At 35.7% G+C, this 24,317-nt stretch overlaps 4 protein-coding genes and 2 non-coding genes across 14 annotated transcripts; 4 read left to right on the top strand and 2 right to left on the bottom strand.

Moving 5' to 3' along the window:
* Positions 1-5: 5 nt before the first annotated feature.
* On the bottom strand, positions 6-4,274 carry C26D10.3 (Pyridine nucleotide-disulfide oxidoreductase domain-containing protein 1). Its single transcript, NM_063353.5, has 7 exons — positions 4,054-4,274; positions 3,557-4,004; positions 3,268-3,509; positions 3,011-3,220; positions 2,828-2,962; positions 304-368; positions 6-256 (listed from the first exon to the last, which is right to left on the bottom strand). The coding sequence occupies exons 1-7, from the start codon at positions 4,192-4,194 to the stop codon at positions 70-72; spliced, it is 1,428 nt and encodes a 475-aa protein (NP_495754.3). The 5' UTR covers positions 4,195-4,274; the 3' UTR covers positions 6-69.
* hel-1 (Spliceosome RNA helicase DDX39B homolog) lies at positions 790-2,808 on the top strand. Of its 2 annotated transcripts, none has more exons than NM_001026814.6 (5): positions 790-1,117; positions 1,161-1,437; positions 1,484-1,602; positions 1,965-2,499; positions 2,546-2,808. In NM_001026814.6, the coding sequence occupies exons 1-5, from the start codon at positions 791-793 to the stop codon at positions 2,563-2,565; spliced, it is 1,278 nt and encodes a 425-aa protein (NP_001021985.1). In that variant the 5' UTR covers position 790; the 3' UTR covers positions 2,566-2,808. The 2 variants fall into 2 exon arrangements, 1 of the variants encoding a protein (NP_001021985.1); NR_133630.1 differs by having other exon boundaries at positions 791-1,117; positions 1,484-1,727; positions 1,774-2,499; positions 2,546-2,565.
* A 333-nt stretch (positions 4,275-4,607) lies between the features above and the next one.
* Positions 4,608-7,048, top strand: ran-3 (Regulator of chromosome condensation). Its single transcript, NM_063352.7, has 6 exons — positions 4,608-4,687; positions 4,734-5,052; positions 5,110-5,447; positions 5,494-5,788; positions 5,863-6,434; positions 6,491-7,048. The coding sequence occupies exons 1-6, from the start codon at positions 4,610-4,612 to the stop codon at positions 6,596-6,598; spliced, it is 1,710 nt and encodes a 569-aa protein (NP_495753.1). The 5' UTR covers positions 4,608-4,609; the 3' UTR covers positions 6,599-7,048.
* Positions 7,049-8,188: 1,140 nt separating this feature from the next.
* shw-1 (BTB domain-containing protein) lies at positions 8,189-23,915 on the top strand (the record flags this gene model as incomplete). 8 transcript variants are annotated; one of them, NM_001381523.1, is made up of 14 exons in its annotated part: positions 8,189-8,326; positions 9,363-9,454; positions 10,498-10,549; positions 19,056-19,260; positions 19,406-19,485; positions 19,620-19,727; positions 19,815-19,934; positions 20,200-20,293; positions 20,339-20,481; positions 20,529-20,655; positions 20,716-20,819; positions 20,864-21,003; positions 21,102-21,306; positions 21,485-21,646. In NM_001381523.1, 14 exons carry the CDS (start codon positions 8,189-8,191, stop codon positions 21,644-21,646), a joined length of 1,770 nt encoding a protein of 589 aa, NP_001367032.1. The 8 variants fall into 8 exon arrangements, with proteins under 8 accessions (NP_001367032.1, NP_001022089.1, NP_871938.1 ...); NM_182138.5 differs by lacking the exon at positions 8,189-8,326 and having other exon boundaries at positions 9,362-9,454; NM_001026918.5 differs by lacking the exons at positions 20,200-20,293; positions 20,339-20,481; positions 20,529-20,655; ... (2 more) ...; positions 21,102-21,306; positions 21,485-21,646 and adding exons at positions 22,215-22,390; positions 22,483-22,951; positions 23,003-23,130; positions 23,343-23,485; positions 23,629-23,915.
* Positions 18,508-18,575, top strand: F14F11.3. The gene has a single exon (NR_051434.1). It is a non-coding gene; the product is annotated as an Unclassified non-coding RNA F14F11.3 (non-coding RNA).
* Positions 18,508-18,575, bottom strand: F14F11.5. Its single transcript, NR_051433.1, has one exon. It is a non-coding gene; the product is annotated as an Unclassified non-coding RNA F14F11.5 (non-coding RNA).
* Positions 23,916-24,317: the final 402 nt, after the last annotated feature.

Below are 24,317 nucleotides of genomic sequence, written 5' to 3'. Positions count from 1 at the left end.
AGTAGAAAACTGGTTTAATATTATTCAAACACAACAAAATGTATAAACATCATACAGTATAATAATAATCTAATCAAAATAATCATCGAGATCAACTCCCGGCTCCAAGAATGTTTCTGAAATGCCTTCTAGATCTGTTTTGTTGAGAATCAGATTTTCGAGTGTCTCCTCCATGTCAGTTTCGCCAATTAGAAGGGCACCGACAATCTTATTTTTGACGACTACACATCGAACGAGTTGATCGTTATCGGCGTCTCTGAATATTAGAGCATGTTTCATTGTAATCTAAAAAGTGTACAGTACCTCAATACAATCTTCCATTCTCCTTCCACCTGTCTCTCTGGTTTGTAGTCTCCAAGAAACACCACCTGAAAGAACATTTGTTTTTCTATGATTCTTTGCACACATCTATCTTTCGGATCGTTTCGCTACTAATATTGTCTTGTGCACTGGACAGCTGTTTACAGCCACATTCCCCCTCTCGTATTTGAACACCCGCCCATTGCTAATTACTTCGCTGCGAGACCATACGAAGCGACGCGTTGCGTGTGCGTCGCGCGTCGAAAATATTCGAATGGGTATCGTTTCGCGGTTTATTCTTCATGAGGAGCAACCGCTCTGCATTTTCCTGTTTTGATCTGTTTTTGTGAGGTTATTTACTAAATTTCTTTTGATTGTTCTATTTGTGACTTTCTCTAATAGGTTAAACACTATTCTCTATTTTCTTCGTGAAATTAGGATTAATCTCAAGCCCCTTTTTATGAAGACCTTTATTTTTTTTTGTTTCAGAATGGAAGAGGAACAACTTCTTGACTACGAAGAGGAGCAGGAGGAGATCCAAGACAAGCAGCCAGAAGTTGGCGGAGGCGATGCCAGAAAAACTAAAGGAACGTATGCTTCTATTCATTCTTCCGGATTTCGTGACTTCCTCTTGAAGCCAGAAATTCTTCGTGCCATCGGAGACTGCGGTTTCGAACATCCATCGGAAGTACAACATGAGTGCATTCCTCAAGCCATTCTTGGAATGGACGTTGTCTGCCAAGCGAAGTCCGGTATGGGTAAAACCGCTGTTTTTGTAATCACCACTCTTCAACAACTGGAGCCAGTGGATGGCGAGGTAAACAGTAATACATCAAATTTCAATAAATCATTGTTTTCAGGTATCTGTTGTTTGCATGTGCCACACTCGCGAGTTGGCATTCCAAATTTCCAAGGAGTATGAGAGATTTAGCAAATATCTCCCAGGAGTCAAGGTAGCTGTCTTTTTCGGTGGAATGGCCATCAAGAAAGATGAGGAACGCCTTGCCAATGACTGTCCACACATTGTTGTTGGAACTCCAGGAAGAATGTTGGCTCTGGCTCGTTCTGGCAAGCTGAAGCTTGACAAAGTCAAGTACTTCGTCCTGGACGAGTGCGACAAGATGATCGGAGATGCTGGTAAGAAATACTTGTAAATATAGGAATCATTATTGAACTTTTTCAGATATGCGTCGGGATGTTCAAGAAATCGTCAAGATGACTCCACAACAGAAGCAAGTGATGATGTTCTCCGCCACATTGCCAAAGGAGCTTCGCACTGTTTGCAAGCGATTCATGCAAGACGTACGCTTTATCTCTGATCCGGAACCTACGGAACCGCTGTTCACTTTTTTGAAACAAAAAACATGTATCAAACCAAAATGCTAGTCATGTGTGTTCCGTGATGCGAAAGAGATGGCCAGAACTTGGTTGGTCGTTAATTCCGAAGTCGCTTTTTGATTTCTCGGATTTCAGATCTCATCTTGTTAAGCCTCTCGCCACGCAGAAGCCATCGTCCTCGGGGGAGGTAGCTGGCTCGCCTCAGCGAAGCTGATTGCTAATAGGTCGAAAGACTTGTCGGGAACACGTGACATGTACTGCAAAACACGTTCCAGCCCCCGATTCATCACCGTGCTGCCGTTCTAGACCTTAAAACATTTTTTCAGCCAATGGAAGTCTACGTCGACGACGAAGCCAAGCTCACTCTGCACGGACTTCAGCAACATTACGTCAAACTGAAGGAAGCCGAGAAGAACCGTCGTTTGCTGAATCTTCTCGATGCACTCGAGTTCAACCAAGTCGTCATTTTCGTCAAGGCCGTAAAACGTTGCGAAGCTCTCCACCAGCTCCTCACAGAACAAAATTTCCCATCAATTGCCATTCATCGTCAAATGGCTCAAGAAGAGCGACTTTCAAGATACCAAGCATTCAAAGACTTCCAAAAGAGAATCTTGGTGGCCACCGATTTGTTTGGACGTGGAATGGATATCGAAAGAGTCAACATCGTGTTCAACTACGACATGCCAGAAGATTCCGACTCGTATCTTCACAGAGTTGCACGTGCTGGTCGTTTTGGAACCAAGGGTTTGGCCATCACTTTCGTTTCTGATGAGAATGACGCCAAGACCTTGAACAGCGTTCAAGACCGCTTCGATATCAGCATCACTGAGCTCCCAGAAAAGATCGATGTCTCTACCTACAGTGAGTTTATATATACCAACGCCCATTCAAAAATTCTTATTTTCAGTCGAAGGCCGAACCAATTGATTCCATGTACCCTCCTATGCATTCAACTAAATATGAGTTCCACCTTCGTTTTACCCGGCATTGTGCTGATGGAGTAAAATGCCTATTGTTTCCCCTAAATTATCGACCTCTGTTTCTTGTGGTCTCATTTACCAATTTTCGTTATCGTTAACAGTTTCCAACTACACGCAAAAAAATTTGACTGTATTATTTATTTTTCTTTTTTCATGAGTGTTTGGAAATAAAATTCGACAATTACCATGCAAATTGTTATTTATCTCACCTTTAACCCGAAAAAAGTCGTACAATGCGAGAACAGTTCGAAATACATATTCTGCATACGAGCCTCTTCGACGCCTGCCACCATCGCTCTTCCACACACTTCTCCTTGCTGACGTGCTTGTGTCCACAATTGTCTCTTAAAATATTTCAACTTTATTTAACACTCAATCTATGGTTATAAAACTTGTTGCCAAAGAGTTGATGGTTCTGTGGTAGTCAGTGCACAAACATCTCCACATGCAAAAACATTAGGAAGTGAGGTTTCGCAAGCGTCGTTGACTTTAATTCCACTATTTTCAGTGATTTGGAGCATTTTATTCATAGCCCAGACTTCTGAGTTGGCAGTTACACCTCCTGCCCAAATAAAAATATCTGGATTGAGCTGGTTATCTGCCTTAATAAAATAACTAGGCTTAATGGTACGATAACTTAAAATGATACCATCTTTTCTTTATCCATGTAATGTACCGACAAATTTTGGGACGTATCGGTGCTTGTTATAACACAATTACGCAAGATAGTCACCGATCGGTTTTCAGATTTTTCCGAAATTTTCTGAAAGTCTATTTGAGAACACCAGTCGGGACCCAACGCTGGTCCAGAAGGGTTGTTCATATTTTCAGAGACAGATTCAGAAGCAGCTACATGTTGAAGATGTTTTTGTTGTCCGTCATGCTTATTACCTGAAGTTTCAGATGAGCACGCAATACATGAAATCTCGAGAACGAACCATCTATCCGTCCCTTCAGCAATCGTTTTTCAATGAATTGTTCGATGTCTTCCGGAAAGAACGAAGCACAGATCCAAGGATCTTTGATCAGCCATGTCACGTCGAACGTTTTAAGCTCAAAGATCAATTCAGTAGCAATTCCCCCGTTTCCGACAATTAGAATATTTTTTGCATTTTTTAGTTTAGTCTTCAATTGAATCGCGCTCTGTGTATCTCGTAAGAACACTATCCTGCGATCAATTCCCAACTCTTTTTGGAATTTAGGACGAGATCCGGTAGCAATGCACAGTTTATCGTATTTCAGTTTCTCATTGTTTTGCAGATGAATTTCATTTTTTGAAGAATCCCACGTAACCACTGTGTCATTCAAGAATCGAATTCTACTATCTGGGAAGAGCTCGTGGCAATTTGTCTCTTTTACGTCAAATTTCTCTCCGTACTGCCCGATCTGAAAATTTCCATATAATTATTAAACTTAAATGTTTTCATCAACTTACTTTTTGATAGTTCTCCACAGACTTCACGAAACTTGACGCGGAGATTATAATTACTTCCAAGTTCGCTGATCTTTCTAACTGAAGCATTTGACTGGCGCACGAAACTCCAGCAATTCCACCACCAACAATTATATATTTCATGCTAAATATGTTCCAGTTAACTTGAAAACCAAGTTACCCTCAATTTATTCGCAGGATACGAATTACTCGAGAAATATATCGAGAACATTGTTCTCCGTGGAGCGGCCTTGCAAAACTGCGTGCGCGCATTGCAAATTTCAAAAGTAGCTCCGCCTCCTCACAAAATTCATTCGTTTTTGTAAACATCTATTTATTTTTTTAAATTTAAGTAACTTCTTTTTAATCATTCTTCTTTAATCTTTTTTTAAAATACCTTTTGCGCATTTGCGCACACCCGTTGCATTTCTTCTATCGGTATCTTCTCAGAACATGGTGTCTCTCCAAGTTTTTCATCTCTTGTTACTCTCCTAAACTTAACCTTGACAGGAAATTGTTACCTTCATCAACTTTCGATATTATTCTTTTGTTTTCAGAAATGTCAACTGCGGAGCAAAGAATGGACACCTCAGAGGTAGAACTCCCGAACGATAATGTAAACGAACAAGGAAATAAGGTTGGTTTCGTAAATCAACAATTTCGTCATATTTATTGATTTTCAGACACCACGAGCTGATCAGCCAGAGTCGAGTGCTTCGGGTGCTCGAAATCACGGAGAAGACGAAGAGGTTACCGAACAAGTTGAACTTGCTGCCATGGAAACTGAAGCATCAGACTCTATCGTCGACAATGTTCCCAAAACTCCCCGGAGAGCTGGACGCCCAAAAAAATTACCATCTACTTCTACTGCTGCCGCAGAGTCTGCTGTAACTCCAGGCAAAAGAGGTAGAAAACGTAAGGGTAGTGAATCAGTAAACACCACTATTAATAGTACGATGAACTCGACCCTTAATGAGCCTAAAACTCCAGGACGGAAACAAGGTTTGTTGGTTTTTCAAATATATTTTCTGAAACAACAACATAAAAATAATTTTTCAGCTAAGTTGGTTGCACCACTTCTAACTTATGACCTGTTCGCTCCTTCTATTATTGGCGATCGAGTTTTGTCGTGCGGAGAAGGAGAAGCTCTGGGTCACCCAGGAAGAACCACCACAAAAAAGCCACGGAAAGTTGATATTTTTGAAGAAGAAGGTTTAAAACCACTTCAAGCCGTCGCAGGAGGAGTTCACTCAGCAGTACTTACCTCTGAGGGTGAAGTTTATATGTGCGGTATCAACGAAAAGGGAACTGTTCCCGCGGAAGGTGTAGAGAAGGAAGGAAGTACCGACGAGTTTGCGAAAGTAAAGTTCGAGGAAGATATCGAGAAGGAAGGAAAGGTTTGTATGCTGTCTTATTATTGTTTCTATTCAAATATTATTTCAGATTGTAATGCTAGCCGCTGGAGCCTCGTTTACCGCTGCTCTCACTGATCAAGGATCTGTAATTGCCTGGGGAAATCTTCGCAACTCCAATGGAAACGTTGATGTTCATCCACTCCTTCATAAGATGCAAGAAGCGCCGGTGGTTATTGTCCACCAAGCTAAACGTAAAATTGTGAAGATCGCAGCTGGCGAGAACCATCTCGTGATGTTGGATGAGAAGGGCTGCCTTCTCACGTTCGGTGATGGAGAAATGGGACAGTTAGGACGCAGTAGTCGTACCAAAACTATTCGTTCAAGTGAGATTTTTCATAAGTTTGTTTGGTTTATGAATTAATGTTTCAAAATACATCACAGATTACTTTTATTTCAGAGTACATGTGCGATGAATCTGGTGATCATTTACTCGTGCCCCTCAGATTTAAGCATAAAGGAAAGTTCTTTGACGTTGTTGCTAAAAACGTGTTCGCCAGTGGATTTTGGACTATTGTCCACGGAGAAGACGGAAAATACTACGCCTTCGGACTCAATAACTATGCTCAACTCGGTATCAAAGTTGACGAAGCTGATGTCGGACAAGACGGACAGGACAACCGCGAGCTTCGGGTTTTTCTTCCAGCAGAAGCCCCAGCTTTTGGAGCAGAAAGAACATTCGTTAATATCGAAGGAGTCCAGCATGTCGTCATTCTCGGAAGTGATGGAAAAGTGTTTGCTATGGGAAAGAACACAGACAATGCTCTCGGCCTCGGTAATTGGACTGGAAAGGACGACCAACAGCATTGGTTGTACGATACAATCCAGGAAATAGAATTCGATTCGAAGATCGTTGGTGTTTCTGCCAAACTAGCCACTTCTATCGCCTGGTCTGAGGATGGAACCGCCTACGCTTGGGGTTTTGATACTACCGGACAACTTGGTCTCGGATTGAAAGACGAAGACGAGAAGGTAATTTTTCAAAACTCAAACTATCAATAAATAAAATATTCAATCTTATTTTCCAGATGGTGTCCAAGCCAGAGGAGATCAGCTCCGCCCATCTTGACGGTTATTCGATTATCGGGGCTTCGATTTCCGATCAGCACACTTTGATTATTGCCAAGAAAAATTAAATTATTTGGTTTTATTCTCAACTTTTATATCAGTTTTGTTTTGTCTCTGTAGCATTATTTTGTTATTTTTTCGTTTCCCGGTAGCCAATTCGATTGTTCTCCAGTAACATTCTCATCAATTTTTCTGTTTTTTTTATCATTTCATTTTTGTCAAGTAGCATCAGTCATGTAAGAAAGGGATAGAGTTCCCTTCTGTGAAAATGGAGAATTGTTGAAACGTCGTTGCACAACGACGTTTAAACACTTCACTCTATCCCTGGATTGATTTCCAACTTCTATGTTTTCTCAAAACCCCCTATTAGTTCTGCTATATATTGGAATCCAAAAATTTTTCATTTTTAGCCTGAGTTATGTTGTTCTCTTATCATGTGAACTCACTGTTTTATAATCCGTTTCACCATTTATGGTAAACGTTTCCTGGAAGGACAAATAAATCAATGGGTATCTGTGAAACAATGTACACTCTTGGTTTCGTTTTTTTTTTCAATTTTCAGAGAGCTTCTAATATTTGCTATTTACCCACTTATGTTGTTTCCTTTGCTCATTATACGAGTCGATTTGAATGCAAATAGGCTCCTAATCCACCTCCAATTTTCCCTTTATTTTTTGGAATTTTGAGCTACATCTCCAAAACTCCCTCATAGATATCTCAATTCTCTAGTACAACAACGGCTTTGAAAGCGAGTCTAATTGGGTGCCGGAAGGGACCGCCCTTCTCGGATCATGCTCGGAGCAAAAACCTCCAAAGATGAGTACACGTCGTCTTTTGACCCAGATTCTAAATATATATTCAAATTGTCTTCAGTATGAAAAATTGGATACATTTGCGTAACTTCAACACTTTATTATGCGAAATCTAATGGCTCATTGAATTATTGGTAGTTGTTTTGCAACCTTTATGCTATTATATAGGCATCTAAAGATGAGCATTTTTCGCCATAGCTTACATAAGTGCACGGGTTTTGACACGTGGACACCGAGTTACTGTAACTCAATATTGCACCATGTTTTATTAAGAAACCATGAGATCATGAGAATGCCTACTGTTTTTGGCGCGGGAATATCTCGTAGCGAAGGCACCTAATTCTCTCGTCGCCTCTTAAAATAAAAATTTAGTGCAGTAAATGCCTGTATGTTAGCTACCGTTTGACCTTTTTAAAATTTTCAGAATATGCTTGCTGGTACAAACTATTCTAATAAACAATAATTTCGAAAAAAAGCGACTAATTTCTTCTTGACTGAAAATTATCTGATATCTATCTAATTTCTTTGGTTGTTTTGACACAACTGACAACATTATAATAGTAGCTATAAAGAATCCAAAATCCTTTTCTCTTTTGTTATTGCAACAACTTGATTTGAAAATTTGTCTGATGACGTTGTCAGTCAGATTCTCATTAAGTTGGCTTCTGTGCTCGACTTTCAGGAAATTGAAATCTCATCTCTGTATTTCTTTGTTTGCACGTTTTGTTTTGGACCTTTGCTACCCTTTTCACTATTTTCTATCAATTTTCCTCTTTTAATTTCATCAATCTTTTTGCTCGTTGTGCTTGATTCATTTGGCACCCACATTTCTTCCAATTCCCATTTATGTCATCCAAATCACTTCCCAACTACGATAGGACGTCAGACGACGTGGATGCATCGAAAGAAGTCGTCGATACTCCAATTCAAACAATCAGTTCTTCACATGTTTCTTTCCAAATAACTACTGATCCAGTACCATCGGTTTGTGATTTTTTTTAGTATTTTGCATGCTCACATGATATTTCCAATAAAACCAAATAACTTTGAAGTTAACGAAAAGGTGTAAAAATTTTAAGCCTTCACCGATATTTTTAGCATTTTCTTTTCACTGAATGCTACCTATAGTTGAATTTTCGAACGTAATAAAATAACACATGTTTTGTGAATTCTGTGTGGTGCATTCGATTTTTGGTTTTTGTGGTTTTGTGTCTCAGTTTTCAAAACTAACTTTCTGAACTTGTAACACAAGTCCTAGTATGCTCTTTACGTAATCTTGCTCTTCTATAAACATTTTACTTCATAGCAAAAATTTAATACAGAACATGTTTTGATAACGTTGTTTCACCTGCATCTATTATTTTGTAAATAATTTCTAGTTTTCAAGGATTTTTCAATGCAGAAGCTCTAGCTAATTTTTTTTGCAAGTATTTCTCTCAAAGCATAATATACGGGCTCAGAAATCGATTTCCAAAAAAAGAAAACGAATTTAATGTTTGAGATATACCTTAGATTTCAGTATTGTAGTGCACTTACTATTTTATTCAAATGTACTGTAAGGCTGTGAATGTGACGGCTTACATTACAGTTCAATTTCAAATGTTTTATCTTAGTGAAAGCCTTCAACTTTCAGAATATATATCTTCTGAAAGCTTGCAGTTAACAATCTAGAAATCTATTACGGGAATATTAAACTGGAACTTTTGGAAAAACTGAATAAAATGTAGATTTTCTGGGATAACAGTCTCTTTGAAAATGCATTCTTTTTTTTGACAAGGTGTTCAGACAGTCAATTAAGATTAAAAAAAAATCACGAATTTTATTGAACTTCCTTAGGTTATCGCTTTGAAATTTGCTGTATGTAAGTGTGCTGTAGGTAGGTACGGTAGAAATAATTTTAACCCTAACTGATCGTCAAATTGCAACTCTTTTCATAACATTTCAAACAAACTCTCTTCGAATTTTCACTCAAATGCTAAACATCTTTCTGGAACTCTGAAATCCATAATATTATTTTCAGATGGATTATCTTTCAATTCATGAAGATGACACATCAATGTCTTCATCAGAACGTACAATCGAAAGGGGATTCTCAAGATATGGGAGAAAAAGGTATGCTAATTTAAAGATATCTTTGCAAACGTTATTGTTTTTCTGTTATGGGTTGTGAGTAATCTTCTTCTTTTCTTCATAACTATGCCATTTATGCTCTTGTATATGCTTTTCCTCCAAAATGTCTCAATGTGTTTTCTTTGTTTCCTTCCGTCCATTTCCCTTTTCTCACTGATCCACCGTTATTTTTTCCGCGTTGTCCACCCACAAACACATATTCGAAACACATCTAAAAAACGGCAAAAAAAGAAAGGAAAAGAGTAGATAATCCCGTTTTTGACACACGAGAAGTCTCCTTGTGTGACACCCGAGACATTGTCAAAAGTTGGAATTAAAGTGGACGACGTCGTCGACAAGAGAGCAGCACGATGCTCCTTTCCGCACCTTTCCTTTGTTTAATTAAAGTGCTTTTGCAGAGATGAAGCACAAAAGTTGCCACTTTGCATCAAGTTAACATTTTTTCACGTATCAGTTGCTTGCACTTTAGTTTTTTTGCCTCCAAAGTAATTGAAACTTCCAATGCTATTTTAACAGTTTGGTTGACCAAGTTGTGATTTCTGAAATTCACAATAAAAGCTTCGATTTTTTTAAACTCTTTTTTTCATTGTTCAAGCCTAGTATTTTGAGAAAACCCTACACATTGCAGATGTTTTTTTTTTCGGCTGAAAACAGACAGTTGCAATAGGAACGCCATTTCATTAGGCTCAGAAGTTTTGACACAAATATTTTCCAATTTCCGTCGTCTCCGTTAGCAGTTATATATATTTTTTCAATATTCTTGTTACCTAGAGAAATTTTCAGCCTTACTTAACATTATTATATGCTTTATTTTTTCTTATTGTTGTAATGTAATTTGTAGAAAAAATATTTCAAAGTTCAGAGGAAGTTTTTCGGAAAGCCATAATCTTTTCAACAAGTTTTTGCTAACTTTCAAAATTGCGAAAAACCCTCATTAGTTTCATTTAATTCAAGTCTGAATTTAACTCTACATCTAACATATTTGTATAAATTAAAAATAATTGAATTGAAATTTTTTTTTCCAGATCATCGGTCCGGATGCTACTCGACGAGGTCAATATGACTGATCGGAAAACAGTAAGTTTTTTTTTAGTATTAACGTCATATTAATTTTTAAAAAAGTACGGTATAGATTTTTGTGTTGATCCAGAAAAAAAGCATTTTCGAATATCTCTAGCAAGTCCTTGGTAAATTTGTTTAAAATTCCAAAAGCTCCAAGATTTGATTTGATTGCTCAAATCGAAAAAAAATCCAATTGACCTTTATTTCTTTTTCTATAAATACTTTAATGCTTTTTATCTCTCTATCTTATTCTCTTCTCAATTGATTGCTGTGATGACAATCAATTGTGTTGAGTTGTATCATCTGTGTCTTCCAATGTATGTGTAACATCACAAAAACACCAATCAACGACAAGTGTGTGTATATCTGTTTGTGCTCGAATATACTTGATAAAATACTCGCTACTGAAAATAAAAATGGTGAATCTGCAACGGAAGGAGGTAAGACGAGGTGATAAATCAGATCGAAATGGGCTTTTTGTTTTGTCTTTCCGGTGAGGAAAGGGGAATAGAAGAGCGTGACTTTTCCTTTTCTTTCTTCTACCAGAACATCTTCTTAGACGTCTTCAAGATGCACCGGCTTCTTTGAATTTTTTTGAAAAATGATCCTGTGAGCGGTCTGATACATTTACATTTCGATGCTCTTTTCCATTTTTCTTATTTCTTCGTTTTATGCATTTTCTTTGTCGGGTAAAAAGGAAAAAAGGCAACCTTTTGACACTTTCGATGATGTTGTGCGGCTTCTTCCATTCATTGAAACTCGCCTTTCCATTTTAGAAATTGACTTTTGCGGGGCTCCGGCATTGAAGATTTCCGCATACTTTTTATAGGTTTGGATGCACTTTTGGAAAATCCTGTTCTTTGATGTTGTTGAGTGACTTTCAGACATTCAGTGCGTGCTGTAATTTTATTATTTGCCGATCACACAAAATTTTAGTAATTATCAGATTTAATGTGTTCTTTTGCTTGAAGATTTGATTGTGGAAAATATCTAGAATTTTCAAAGCCACTTGTAAATTCACTTGACTTTAACCTAACTTCTCAATAATCTGAGAAAATTCTGTTCGAATATGTACAATTTATAATCCATATGCAAATGATGTTTTCTATCTTTAAACGGCGGAGGAACTCTTTCCAAATACTTTTCTTTGATTCCATCTATGTCACTCAAAACTCAAAACTAAAACTCCCATAACTCTCAAAACTACTTCAATTCAATTCTTCCCTCTCCATTTTTATTATTTGGCACCCTCGAAACTCTTTATTCTTTTAAAAACTATAAGTGTGTCTCTATTTTATTCATATAAGTTTTCAATGTTTTTATTCTTTTGAAGACTTTCCTTTTTCATGTGACTTTCTATTGTAAAATTCAGCGAAATGGATCCAGCTCTGCTTGCATTTTTCAAACCTGCCGAAATGGCGAGTCCCCAGAGGAGAGAGGTTAGTTTGTTGGGAATTAAATTTTGAAACTAAACTATGAAATATGGGTCTCCCAGTATTTTTTGTCATATATATACTTGAAATATTTCCATTCAATTGTTTTTTCCATATCTGCAAATACTCCATTCATCATTTCTCGCGTTCAAATTTTTCCAAAAATTTCATCCCATTTATTTTGCCATTCTCCTTTTGAAGCTTTCTTCCAAAAAAAAATTTACTGGTGCAGGGGTCTTAACCTCAATTTTTCAACCACCTCGCACATCCTACTATTTTCTTCGATTACAGCTCACCGAGCCTTCCAATTCAATTGTCTAAACTAAGCAAGTCTAACCTATCTCTCTTTTAACGAAACTTCTTTTAAATATCTAAATTCATGTCTTTCTCCTCTTGTTTTACTTACAAAATTCAAGTTTAAAAAAAGCAGTCCAATAATGTAATAAATGTTTTTACAACTAAATCCAATTAAAAACTAGGTTTAAAAATTAACTTTTTTCGTAATAAGGTAATAAGGTACTAGAAAAAATAATATTAAGCATTTTGCATTCATTCAAAAAGTCTTTTGAAATTAGTATTTTATTAAGTAAACAATTTCAAAAAGAGTTTTAGACTCAATTGATTCCAAACCTAAACAACTTTTTTTGAAAAGTATGAAATTCCTACATACCAATTCCGTTTTGTTTCTCTTTTTCAAAATTTATATTGTTTTCGAGACAAAAGCGTCTTAGAAAAAGAGCTTGTAAAATAATTTATCGTCCTTTATTTTGTTGTTTTCTTACCCGCACACGCGGGAGACCAGTTCAGAGTCTTATCTGGAATTAGTTAAAGATTATTTCATGAACTTCTAACTCTTTCCCTTTTTTCCACTTCACTGTTCCATTTCACTTTCTATGGCGAAAAAAACTCTTTAAAGTGAAGACATTTTTTCAAAATTACAGCTTTTAAAATTAGATGTAAATACAAACTACGTGTTTTGAGCAAAGTTTCTTAAATTGGATCACTTTTATTTTCAATTTTCTGATTCATAATCGTCGTTTCTCCAGTTTCTTTCATTTTCTTGTGTTATAGACCAATCATTTTCTTTCTTTTTCTCAACATTTCCTTTGTACATTGTCTCAAACATTTTTGAGTTATTCTTTTACACTTTCAAATATGTTGCAGTTTTCGGCGTAGAAATATTCAAAGAACACAATTTTCTACATTGACAGCTTGAGTCGCTATTTTTTTTTGGAATATTTTTAAATTTATACAAACAAATTTAAAATAATGATTATTTTAAAAAGACGAACCGTTTTATAACCGTCGGAGTATGTTTCAGTGGTTTTAAAGGAAATCCCAGTAAATATCATATTTTTAAGACTATGAAAATTTTCAGAAAATCTGAAAAATCAAACATATTTTTAGATTTTTTCAAGATACCGAAAAGGTAATATCCGGATTTTATTTTCAAAAATCTATTTCTTTCAGTTTAAACTTCAATTTCTACTAGTCAATATTCCTGTCGTGGCTAGAAAATTTACTTCGACTGGAAATGTCCAAAAACACTATAAACACCCAGAATTGGTGTAGCTTTTACAAATTTCCGTCGTTTTTTTTAGGTCAAAATTTTCCAAGCAAATTTTTTTTGCGTTAATAGTTTTGGTCAATGCACTTTCATGTATGAACAAGCACAGAAACCTTCTATCTCTTAAGCACGCCCAATTTCACCTCATAAAAAAGCTATTACTGTTGATTTATGAGTTTTCCATCTCTGTCGCCAGGTAACGGAGATCGACTCATATTTTCATCACTTTTTCATCAAAAACCAATGGACGAAAAACATGAAAAATGACTTTTTTCTCCTTCAGGACCGCTCAGTGTTCCAGGGGTCCTTTCCACCAATTTTCTACTCTTTTTGGTGATCTTAATATGTTATTTCCTTTTTCCTTCATGTCTTTATAATAGCTTCCTTTACTCCAATTCAGAGTTGCAGTATTCCAAGTATATAGAATGGCGGGCGATATTCACCCAAAAAAGGTGCTGCTTAAAACAAAGGTAAGTGTAACTATTCTAGGTTTTCAAGTCAAGTGTTCTTCAATGTGAAAATTTTTATATTCTATTGTGAAAAAAAATCGACTCATTAATTTTCTATGTACGTTTTTAAAAGGGTGTATATATTATACTTTCCGTTGAATTTATTCAATATACAAATTGATTTTGCATACTATTTAAAAACAAGCTGATTGAAGTTTTGAAGTTTTGAGATATGTCAAGCTTCTTGTAGATTGAAAATGATTCGAATTGTTTTAATTTGAAAACTGAAAAATATCTCAAAGGCCTATAGAAAATTGTTTCTCTGGTTTCGTTCCACATGATTCCTCTACCAGCATTCTGAAACTTGTAAAATCTGTGTGATACCACTCGAAAGTTACCAAAGTTCTTGTTTTCTCCTACTTTTGTCACGTCATCCGATACGGGGCATGTTCTTGTGTCACTGATGCTCCTGAAACATGATCCCTCATCTACTCCCAACTAACCAGTCTGCACTTTCTTGATCTGTAACCGAAGCTTGCTTTTCCTCTTCTAACTGGCCATCTTTTCTATTCTTTTGCTGCTCTACAAGATCCCATTAGACATCCCTTCAAATGTCATAAGAGGCTTTTGCTAACCGGGGTGTCATCAAGATTTCCTCAAAAGAGAACCCATTTTGGGTGGTGTTAATGGGACACCACAACGTTCTACATTTCAATTTCTTTGCCGGGTTCTCGTTTAGTACCGCGGTTCTTTTTTGTGGCACCCATTTTTGGGAGCAACAAGGGGAATTAGTATTTTTGCTCTTTTGTTCAAAGAGAGTGAAAGAGAAAGGAAAGAAGAGCTTTAGTGCCCTCTCTTCCTCCAAAAACGGAGAAGCTCCTGCTTCGTCCCTGGTCCTGGACGCTATCATTTCTAAAGTGGACTCTCTTCGAGAAACATGCGCGCTTCGATTTATCGGAGGGCTCGAGAGAATTCGAATGAAACATCATTGGTAAGTATTTTTGATCCCTTTTTTTCGATACAGTTCTGTTTTCAAATACCGTTCTTTTTGTAATTGTTTCAGCTGAATAATGTACGTTTTGTGTTAGTGAAACCGGTTGACAAACTAAAATAAATGTTAAAATTTGAAGCTGTGGATATTTCTTAAAAATATCTCAGCTGCTAGTTTTAATTTAGTTTTCACATTCCAGGCTATCCTATTTTTGTTTTGAATTCTGAAATATACGTTCGATCAACTAACTTTTCTCAAATTGCAAGCCCATTAAATCCCGTCTACTCTCCATTTATATGGCTATCTTTTCAGGAACACATCTGTGGAACTCTCATAGTTTTGTTAAAAGATGAAACCTGATTCTAAACGTTCTCTATTTCCATGTTTTCTCAGGGATCTTCAATTTCCATTATTTGATATTTTGATTATTTTCATACTTAAAACTTTGAAATCTGTTCAGTTTTGCAAAATTATTTAATTGCTCCTCATTCTTTCAACAGCATATTGCATTCAAAATCAATGTGACTCCAGTCATCTAGCTTTTTTCCTCCATCTACATTTTCTCATTCTTAACTGAAATTTGATATCCTCAGGAGGTCCACCACATCAAGGATTCGCTATTTTCTTCAAGCTTCTACGTCTAGAAACTTTCACTCTAAACCTTTTTGTTCCATGCCAACCTCAAAATAACAACATTTTATCATTTATAAATACCTCCATTTCTTTCGGACTCTTTCACAGCTCATTTGAGCTCTCACTTCTTGCGGCTGGCTCTTTTCGTCAATTGAAGTGTAAAGCTGTCAAAATACCTTTCCCCAGTCTCACCTACTCATCACATTCGACGAGCGATCACTTGGACTCATCATGGACCAAGAGCCCATTTGCATTCATTTACACACCTCGTGACTATTTTTCCATTTAGAAAACTTGTCATCATTCAGAGAGATGATTTATTGGCATCTATTACTTTACTTTACAGCATTCATGAAATATCGTTTTAGACTTTTACCTTCTCAATAACATTATCTCATAACTTCTTAGAGTCGGATTTCAGTGTACAGTAGAATAATCCAATATTACGTTTAATCATACATATACTTTTGATGTACTTGATGGACCAGACTTCTCCCCTCTCTACGAAAAAAAACAATGTCAAGGAGATTAATAACGATATCATCGGGGAAAAAATACGGTAGCTATTTTTCGCAAAAAGTCCAGTCTTCTCTTAAAGTCCTCTTAAGACCGTAACCAGTGTTCATTTTTCTTGATTGCAATCAAGGGTGTCATTTTTCGATTTTTCAATTTTTTCGATTTTTCGATGTTTTTCAGTGAAAATCGAAAAATCGAAAAATCGAAAAATTGAAAATCGAAAAATGTTCGATTTTTCGATTTTTTTTTCGAAAAACGAAATAAATCGTTTTTTTCCTGGTTAGATGACATTCTTGTTTATTCGAAGAAAACATCTTGTGAGATACATTTATAATCGCCACCCACCCATAAAGGGACACATTTTTACAACCCAATGACCTACATATTCTACTATTAGCTCTATTAAGAAGGTATCAACACGTACGATACGTCCTGCTGTACTGTTATAATTATCCTTCCCTGTGGGTACCCTTTTTGAATAGATATTTACAACCTCCTACAACGAAAAGGTTCAAAAATAAAACATTATCAGCTGTTTTGTAAGTTTATTTGTAAGTTTTTATTTCGATTTTTTTTTCAGAAAATCGAAAAACAAAAATTTTTCGATTTTTCGAATTTGAAAAAACGAAAAAAACAGAATTGATTTATCAACTACGGTCAAAATCGTAACAGCTCTAACGGGTTGTATTTAATGCCATCAAACGAAATCTTTAAAAGAACGTTAGAACTATCATGTTATTACTTTTTTAAAAATTCATTAGGGATCTTATATAAATTTTCAAACTTCATAAAAAATAAGTCGTTCCATCACTGACACCATGTCTTCAATTTCTTGTTTTATGATAGCTTTACGATGTTCTCTACGAGCATTTTGAATAGGCGCCAAGGGAAAATGAGAAAACGTAGAAATGGGGCATGTAACTCTTACACAAAAATTGCTGCAAATAGGCGTTCATCTCACTCACCACTTCATCCGATCACCTCTCCAGCAAAAGACTCATCACAAAACATGTCAAATAGAGCTGTGTATTCTCACTCTCTTAAACAAATTGAATCACGATTTTTCTGAGCGAGAACTAGATTCTGTCCATATCCGAATCTGAATCAAAATTGCACACGATGTAAAAAAAACCTTCATTTCCATTTCCTCTTACCCCTCGTCGATTACCCACCCTTTAATTGTGTTTTCATAGACTACTACTACAGCTTATTTTCAGCTTTTCTTTCTGATGCTCCCAGTTTTTGTGTCATATATGTCTAACCCTAATCAAAAAACTTATTGAAGAACAAAACGCCGAGAAAACGAAGTAAAATGAAATAAAATAAACGACTTGAAGAAGGAATAGCAGGAGAAGAAAAAGAAGGGGAAAAAGTTTAGCTCATTTTGTCGTGCATCTTCTTCGAGTTCTTTGTCTCCTTCGGAGCTCCTCCTTTTTGAGCTCATCAACTGAATAACAGCAAGGAGCAAAAACGACGAGTTAGAAGAAAACGAATGAGAAGTAAACGAACTTCTTCTAATTCATCGTTACTTCATTTCAAGTCGTTTTTGCTTTCGTCGTCGACTTCTTCTTAATCGACTTTCGTGTGTTTTCTAAAATTCAATCCATCGTCTATTTCCTTTAAAATATTTAAATTTAGAAAAAAAAGAAATTAAAGATATTAAACCGATAAATCGTCATAAACCTTAAATCCGCCTGAATTTAAATTTTCACACTTAAATGTCATAAATAGGGTTCAGTGCTGATTTGTTGAATACGTCGCATGTTTCCCCCCAACAATTCATTGTTTCTCTTCTCTAAACCAGGATTACTTTATGCAACATCATTACTCGTACCCCCATCACCGTCACAAAAGCGTCTTTGCTCCTTTTTCCTTTCTTCCTGATTCTCTACTTTTTTCGAGTTCACAAATTTTAAACTTTACAGAGAAAATCCACCATTTGTCTTTCTTAGTGTGCCAATCCCGTTTCTTTGAAAAAAGTGCACATATGTTTAGGGGAAAAGGGATGGGGATGTTAACATACGTTTTACTAGAATACATATTAAATTACCCGGAAATGTTCCGGTTCACTACTTTAAAAAAATCTTCTGATGCTAAATGTGTGTCTACCTCTAAATTTTCAGCTAGTTTCTGATAGTGTTTGGATAGAATAACTTAGAAAATAATTTCAAAATGGCATTCATCAAAAAATTATCAGTTCTTTTGACGAATTGTTAATAAATGAACTGATGAGACAAGTAAGCTTGAAAATGTGTTATTTTTACAATTTCAGCAAATTCTCATCATACGTTGCGATTTTTTTTAGTTTTCCCAACGGGCCCCTTTTTTGAGAGGATAATCTTGCGAACGGATACAGAATAGACCAATTCTTTCTGAAGTCCTCCTTCTCAACCCCATCCATCTCAAAATGTATGCTTATTGGCGACTTCCTGCATACATATATCAAAAAATGCTCTTTTTTCTAGTCATTCCTCTTTTTTTTCTTCTTTCTTTTTCGTTTTCTGCTACGAGTTGTCTATGAAAGGTAGCGGGTAGTTGTCATTTACAGATCTCTTTCATTCAGTTTAGCAGATTCCAATTTTTTTTTTGAAATAAAATGTTCGAGTTGGTATTTTTCAAAAGTAGACATTTTTAGTTGTTTGACCTGCAATGCTCTTCTTAGTAGGTAGAAGGGTTGAAGTTCATTTCCGTTTTTATACATATATTTTTTCCAAACCTCAATGTCTTGAAAGTCAAAGCTCACATTTTCTTCATTTTCATTCCTCAGTATTCGCAATTTTGGTCTAAAACAATTAGTTTTAGACGATTATATTTTGATGATATGACGAGCCAATAAAATTTCAAAAAATCAAGAAAGTTCTATGGATGGTTTAATTTAAAAATTGATTCAAGCAATTCTTTTAATTCTTTATCTAATTTTTCGTTTTTACAGTCCTGGATGGACACAGAACATCGGGTAATCCTGAACGTAGGCGGTATCCGACACGAAACCTACAGTCACGTGCTAAAGAAGATTCCAGCCACGCGATTGTCCCGCCTGACTCCAAACTTGGCAAATTACGATCCAGTCCTAAACGAGTACTTCTTCGATAGGCATCCGGGAGTATTTTCCATGATTCTAAATTATTATAGAACTGGTGAGTTTTTCATTAAAAATTGGGTTACATGCAGATGTGCATTGGAAAGGTTCACCATTTTTTTCAAACGCTTTTGGAATTTTTTTTAAACTTAAAACATCAAAACATGGAAAAATATATTCTAAGATAACTTCATATTTTCTAGGTAAACTTCATTATCCAACAAATGTTTGTGGTCCGTTATTCGAGGAAGAACTTGAGTTTTGGGGTCTCGACGCTAATCAAGTAAGTTTTTAGTTTTGAATGTTTTTGAAAAAAAAACTATGCTGATGAGAAAACGGGTAAATATTTTCTGAAAATATTTTGATGACTTTTTTTTCTGAAAATTTAAGTGAAAAACAAAAAACAAATCATTGCAGGTGGAACCGTGCTGTTGGATGACGTATACACAACACAGAGATACACAAGACACCCTAGCTGTTATTGAATCATTGGATTTGGATGGGGATCCACCGACACAGGAAGAGGTAAATTTTATGGAAATTAATAAAATATTAAAAACTTAAAATCCGATTGTTTATATGTTATCATACCTTGTAACATAATTGATTCAGATCGCAAAAAAGTTTGGGTGGGAAGATGACTATTACACTGGAAATATGTCACAATGGCAACGATTAAAACCCAGAGTATGGGCATTATTTGATGAACCATGGAGTTCCAAATATGCAAGGGTTAGTCTTTAAAAATTAACTTCTAAATGTGTTCTGATAAAATATTGTTGAAAGTTCTATCCAATTGTTGCACGACATCTCACCAATAAAAACTAAATTGCATGTGTGTCTGAAACCTAACCTCGTTCTAGTTTTGCTCCCATAGTTTTTTGTGGAAAATTGAAACAGTAAAAAAATATTTTATGTTCTATTTTTCTATCCCAATATTCACAGATTTCGGTTCATTTATTTGAACGAAAACTTACATTTTCTGGAGTCTATTTAGGTAATTTCGTCTCTCTCCGTAGCTTTCATTCTTGCCTCCACATGCTCATTCATTCTCAAAACGGATCCTTCATTTCAAATTCCAGATATTGATGGTAAGTTCAATTATTTATTTTATTTATTTTTCTTAAAAATTTCAGTGTTTTACTCGTTACGAGTCGTTGATGAGGGTGGGTTCAAGAACTATCACAAAACGATAGGAACTGATAAACCAGTTACTTCACCACATCCAAACTTTTTCTATGTCGATCTCATTTGCAATATCTGGTTTACAATTGAACTTGTAAGACTGTTTACATTTTAATTTCAATAATTAAAAAAATGTTGCAGCTTATCAGAAGTCTGTTTTGTCCATCATTCCACAAGTTTGTGAGGTCTCCTTTGACAATCATTGATGTCATTTCAACTGGAGCATTCTTTTTCGAATCACTTTTACACGCGATTCTCATTCAAACTGGTGAGTTTTAATTTTTTTTAATTGGATTTTTGGTGAACACACATATCTGAAAACTTCCAGGTTCCCTTGTTACATTGGATTTCCTCTCAATGATCTGCGTTCTCAGGTTATTCAAATTAACTCAACATTTTTCCGGATTAAAGATTCTCATTCAAACTTTCAAAGTACAATACAAGCTAAGGAATGTTTTTAAAAACAATAATTCTAGGCCTCTGCACAAGAACTGTTCCTGTTGGTATTCTTTGTCATTCTAGCAATTGTGATTTTTGCGGCATTGGTTTACTATGCTGAGAGAAGCCAATTGAATAAGGACAATCAATTCACAAGTATACCATTGGGCCTTTGGTGGTAAGATTTTCTAATTGAATTAATATATTTCTTAAGATTAAAAAAATGGTGTGAGCGCTGAAATATTTATTTCAACCCACTATTCAAATGTTTTCCAGGAGCTTGGTGACAATATCCACAGTTGGTTTTGGTGACATGGTCCCTAAAACTTATTTAGGAATGCTGGTCGGATCACTTTGTGCACTGATGGGTGTACTCACAATTGCTCTTCCAGTTCCAGTTATTGTATCCAACTTTTCAAATTTATACTCTCATTCACAAGCAAGAGCAAAACTTCCAAAGAAGAGAAGGAGAGTTTTACAGGTGAGCCAATTCTAAATTTAGAAAAAAAATTAAATGTGAGTTGATGCAACCAGCGCGGTATGATTGTCATAGCACAATTTGAGAAAGTTTGAATTTTGAAGCGTAATCAAAGAATTACTGTCCGAAGCTTATCGCGAGATTTGATATTAAAATTCTTTACAAATTGAAATATTTAAAGGCACATGAAGTAAAGCCAGCTCTGTTGGGAGTAAAACAGCATCATGGAAAACATCGAAAGAAGAGTTCATCAGCAACATTCAACCAACCACCTGCTAATTTCAAGAATGCCAATGGTGGACCATCAATGCATGACAATTCAGCGTCAAAATTGATGGCCTAACTTTTCAAAATTCCTTTTTATATATTCAATTATCTTTATTTTAAGAATCCACTTCTCAAAAATTGTGATATCACATTTTTGCGAAAACATAATGCTTACCTTGTCATCCGTCCACGGGTTATTTTATCATTATTTTGTCATTTTTTCCTGATAAATCTCAATTTTTTTTAATTTGAACAAAATCTTTGTTTTCTAAATGTGTGTCATTAATTTAGTTGTCTTTTTCGAGAAGAAACTAGTTGTCCGTGTTCATTTTTAGGGTGTCCATGCATGTAAATACGGGCTGCTGAAATTCTCTAAAATTTACTAACATTTTTTGAGGATATTGCTTTTTTTGGGACAGTCCCTTGTCAATTTGTCCAATCTTTTTGGTAGGAAAAGTTTGTCAATATCCTGTTTCTGGTTTGAAAAAAACTTTGAACTTTGAAAAGAACTTTGAAGTACTTCAATTTCAAGATTTTGACACGTTTTTTCTGCTTCCTGCCTTTGACAATGTTTATAACAGTTTATAAATACTTAAATTTCTATTTTGAACACATAAAGTCATTCGACCAGTTCCAATTTTCAGGTGATATCAGTTGTCAACATCATTTTCGTCATCATATCAATTGTTTGCTTCTGTTTAAAGACACATCCATCGTTTCGAATTCCTGATATTGATATTTCAACAACAATGGGAAATTTTAGTGCTCCACTAAATGGCGTTCAGATGAATAATATTTATGTTGGAAAAACAGCAACGAGGTTGGTTTTAAATTGGAAAATTTAAGTACAATTTTAAATAGCTTAACATGTTTTATTGGTTTCCGTTTAATAACTCCCCAACGTTTTTTCAGAGCTCATCCCTCGTTTTTCTACGTGGAGTTGTTATCTAATATTTGGTTTTCTGGAGAGTTCTTGACCAGAATGGTGTTCTGCCCAAATGTTGCAACATTCCTTCGAACACCGGTCAACCTAATCGACTTTATTGCTACTGTGTCATTTTATATCGATTGGGCTCTTGATCGAACTCTTTCCGGGTCAAACAGAGATTCTGTTGAATTCTTCTCAATCATCAGAATTCTTCGGCTATTTAAATTAACTCAACATTCCACTGGCCTCAAGATTTTAATTCAAACATTCAAAGCATCTGCTCAGGAATTATTTCTCTTAGTTTTCTTTGTTCTTCTTGGTATTGTGATATTTGCTGCACTGGTTTATTATGCTGAAAGAGTTGAACATAACGAAGAAAATCAATTCTCGTCGATTCCGGTTGGATTATGGTGGGCTGTAATTACAATTTGTACAATTGGTTTTGGAGATTTGGCAAGTTAAATTTAACATTAAATTTTGCCAATTGAACGATATAATTTGCAGGTTCCTCAAACATCACTTGGCCGTTTAGTTGGCTCTGTGTGTGCTCTAATGGGGGTGCTCACAATTGCTCTTCCGGTTCCAGTTATCGTATCCAACTTTGCAATGTTTTACTCACATGCACAAGCACGGTAAGTTAATAGTTACTAACCCATGTGCTTAGGCGCTGTTGTTTTCCACAAAACAACCGTTATATCAGAAAAAATTATGACTTGTTCCTTGGTCATAATAAATTGAATTTCACTAACTCTTTATTGAGTTATCCACAGCTCAGAAAATATTTTTCTTCTGCGATCTGGATTACTTTTGTGTGAGAACTCATTTAATTAAATGGCTCATTCAGATCTAAACTTCCAAAGAAAAGACGAAGAGTTCTTCAACCACACGAAATTAAGCCAGTTGTTGGAAGAAGTACAACTGCAGTTATGATAAGTGCTCTCACACAAAGAGGTCCAGTTAGTGGTGGAGGTTCAAATCCTTCAGATGGTAAGTTAACTGGTTGGCAGACGGTGGTTACTTTCTGGAAAAAAACATTGTCAACTTATTGAAATTTCTCAAGTGGTTCTATAAAGTCTCAAACCGTTGCCAAGCAGTTGCCACCGATTACCTTGTATAAAACACACTTTCAGGAGGCCCTCTCTCTGCGTTTTCTAACAACACTCCACTTCTCGTGTGCCCACCTGACGGATCCACAAAACCTAAAAAACTCAGTCAAAACAAGAATGGAGGGACCACACCGATTCAAAACAATGGATCCAAAGCGAGCAAGCTAATCTGAAGTTCTTTATTGTTCAGTTTGTATTTTCTCGAATCGAACAATTGTTTGTATCTTGCAAGAACCCCATCACAATTTTTGTGAACCCCTGTTATATTCATATCCACAATTTTTTTGGATTTATATGAATTAATTTATTGAGCTTACGCTTCTGACAAAAAGAGCAAAATTCAATTGCGGTAATTCAGTTTTTGCCACTTGAAAAGGAAGTAAAAATGGTCTTTTCTTGGTAGTACTTACCCTTTAGATGCCACCATAAAAAGTTGGAGGGGAAAATTAAAATGTTGAATACGCTTCACCAGTTTTAATTGCATTTTATCTTTTATTTAGAGGTAGGTCCAGTTGGAAACACTAGTTCTTTTGAATAGTCTCATGCTTTCAACGCGGTATAACGTTAGCGTTTATAATTTGTTGAAATAATCCTATGTATTTTTTCCATTTTGATTTATTTTCTCTTTTGGTCTAGATATTTTAACAAAAAATCTGTACACTTGAATGTGCTCACGGAAGTGTTCTTTCTTTTTGGAGAAAACAAACAAAAAT

Source organism: Caenorhabditis elegans, chromosome II, assembly GCF_000002985.6.
Source record: "Caenorhabditis elegans chromosome II".
In the NCBI taxonomy this organism is placed as follows: Eukaryota; Metazoa; Nematoda; class Chromadorea; order Rhabditida; family Rhabditidae; genus Caenorhabditis; species Caenorhabditis elegans.
This window is presented reverse-complemented; position numbering and strand designations above follow the sequence as displayed.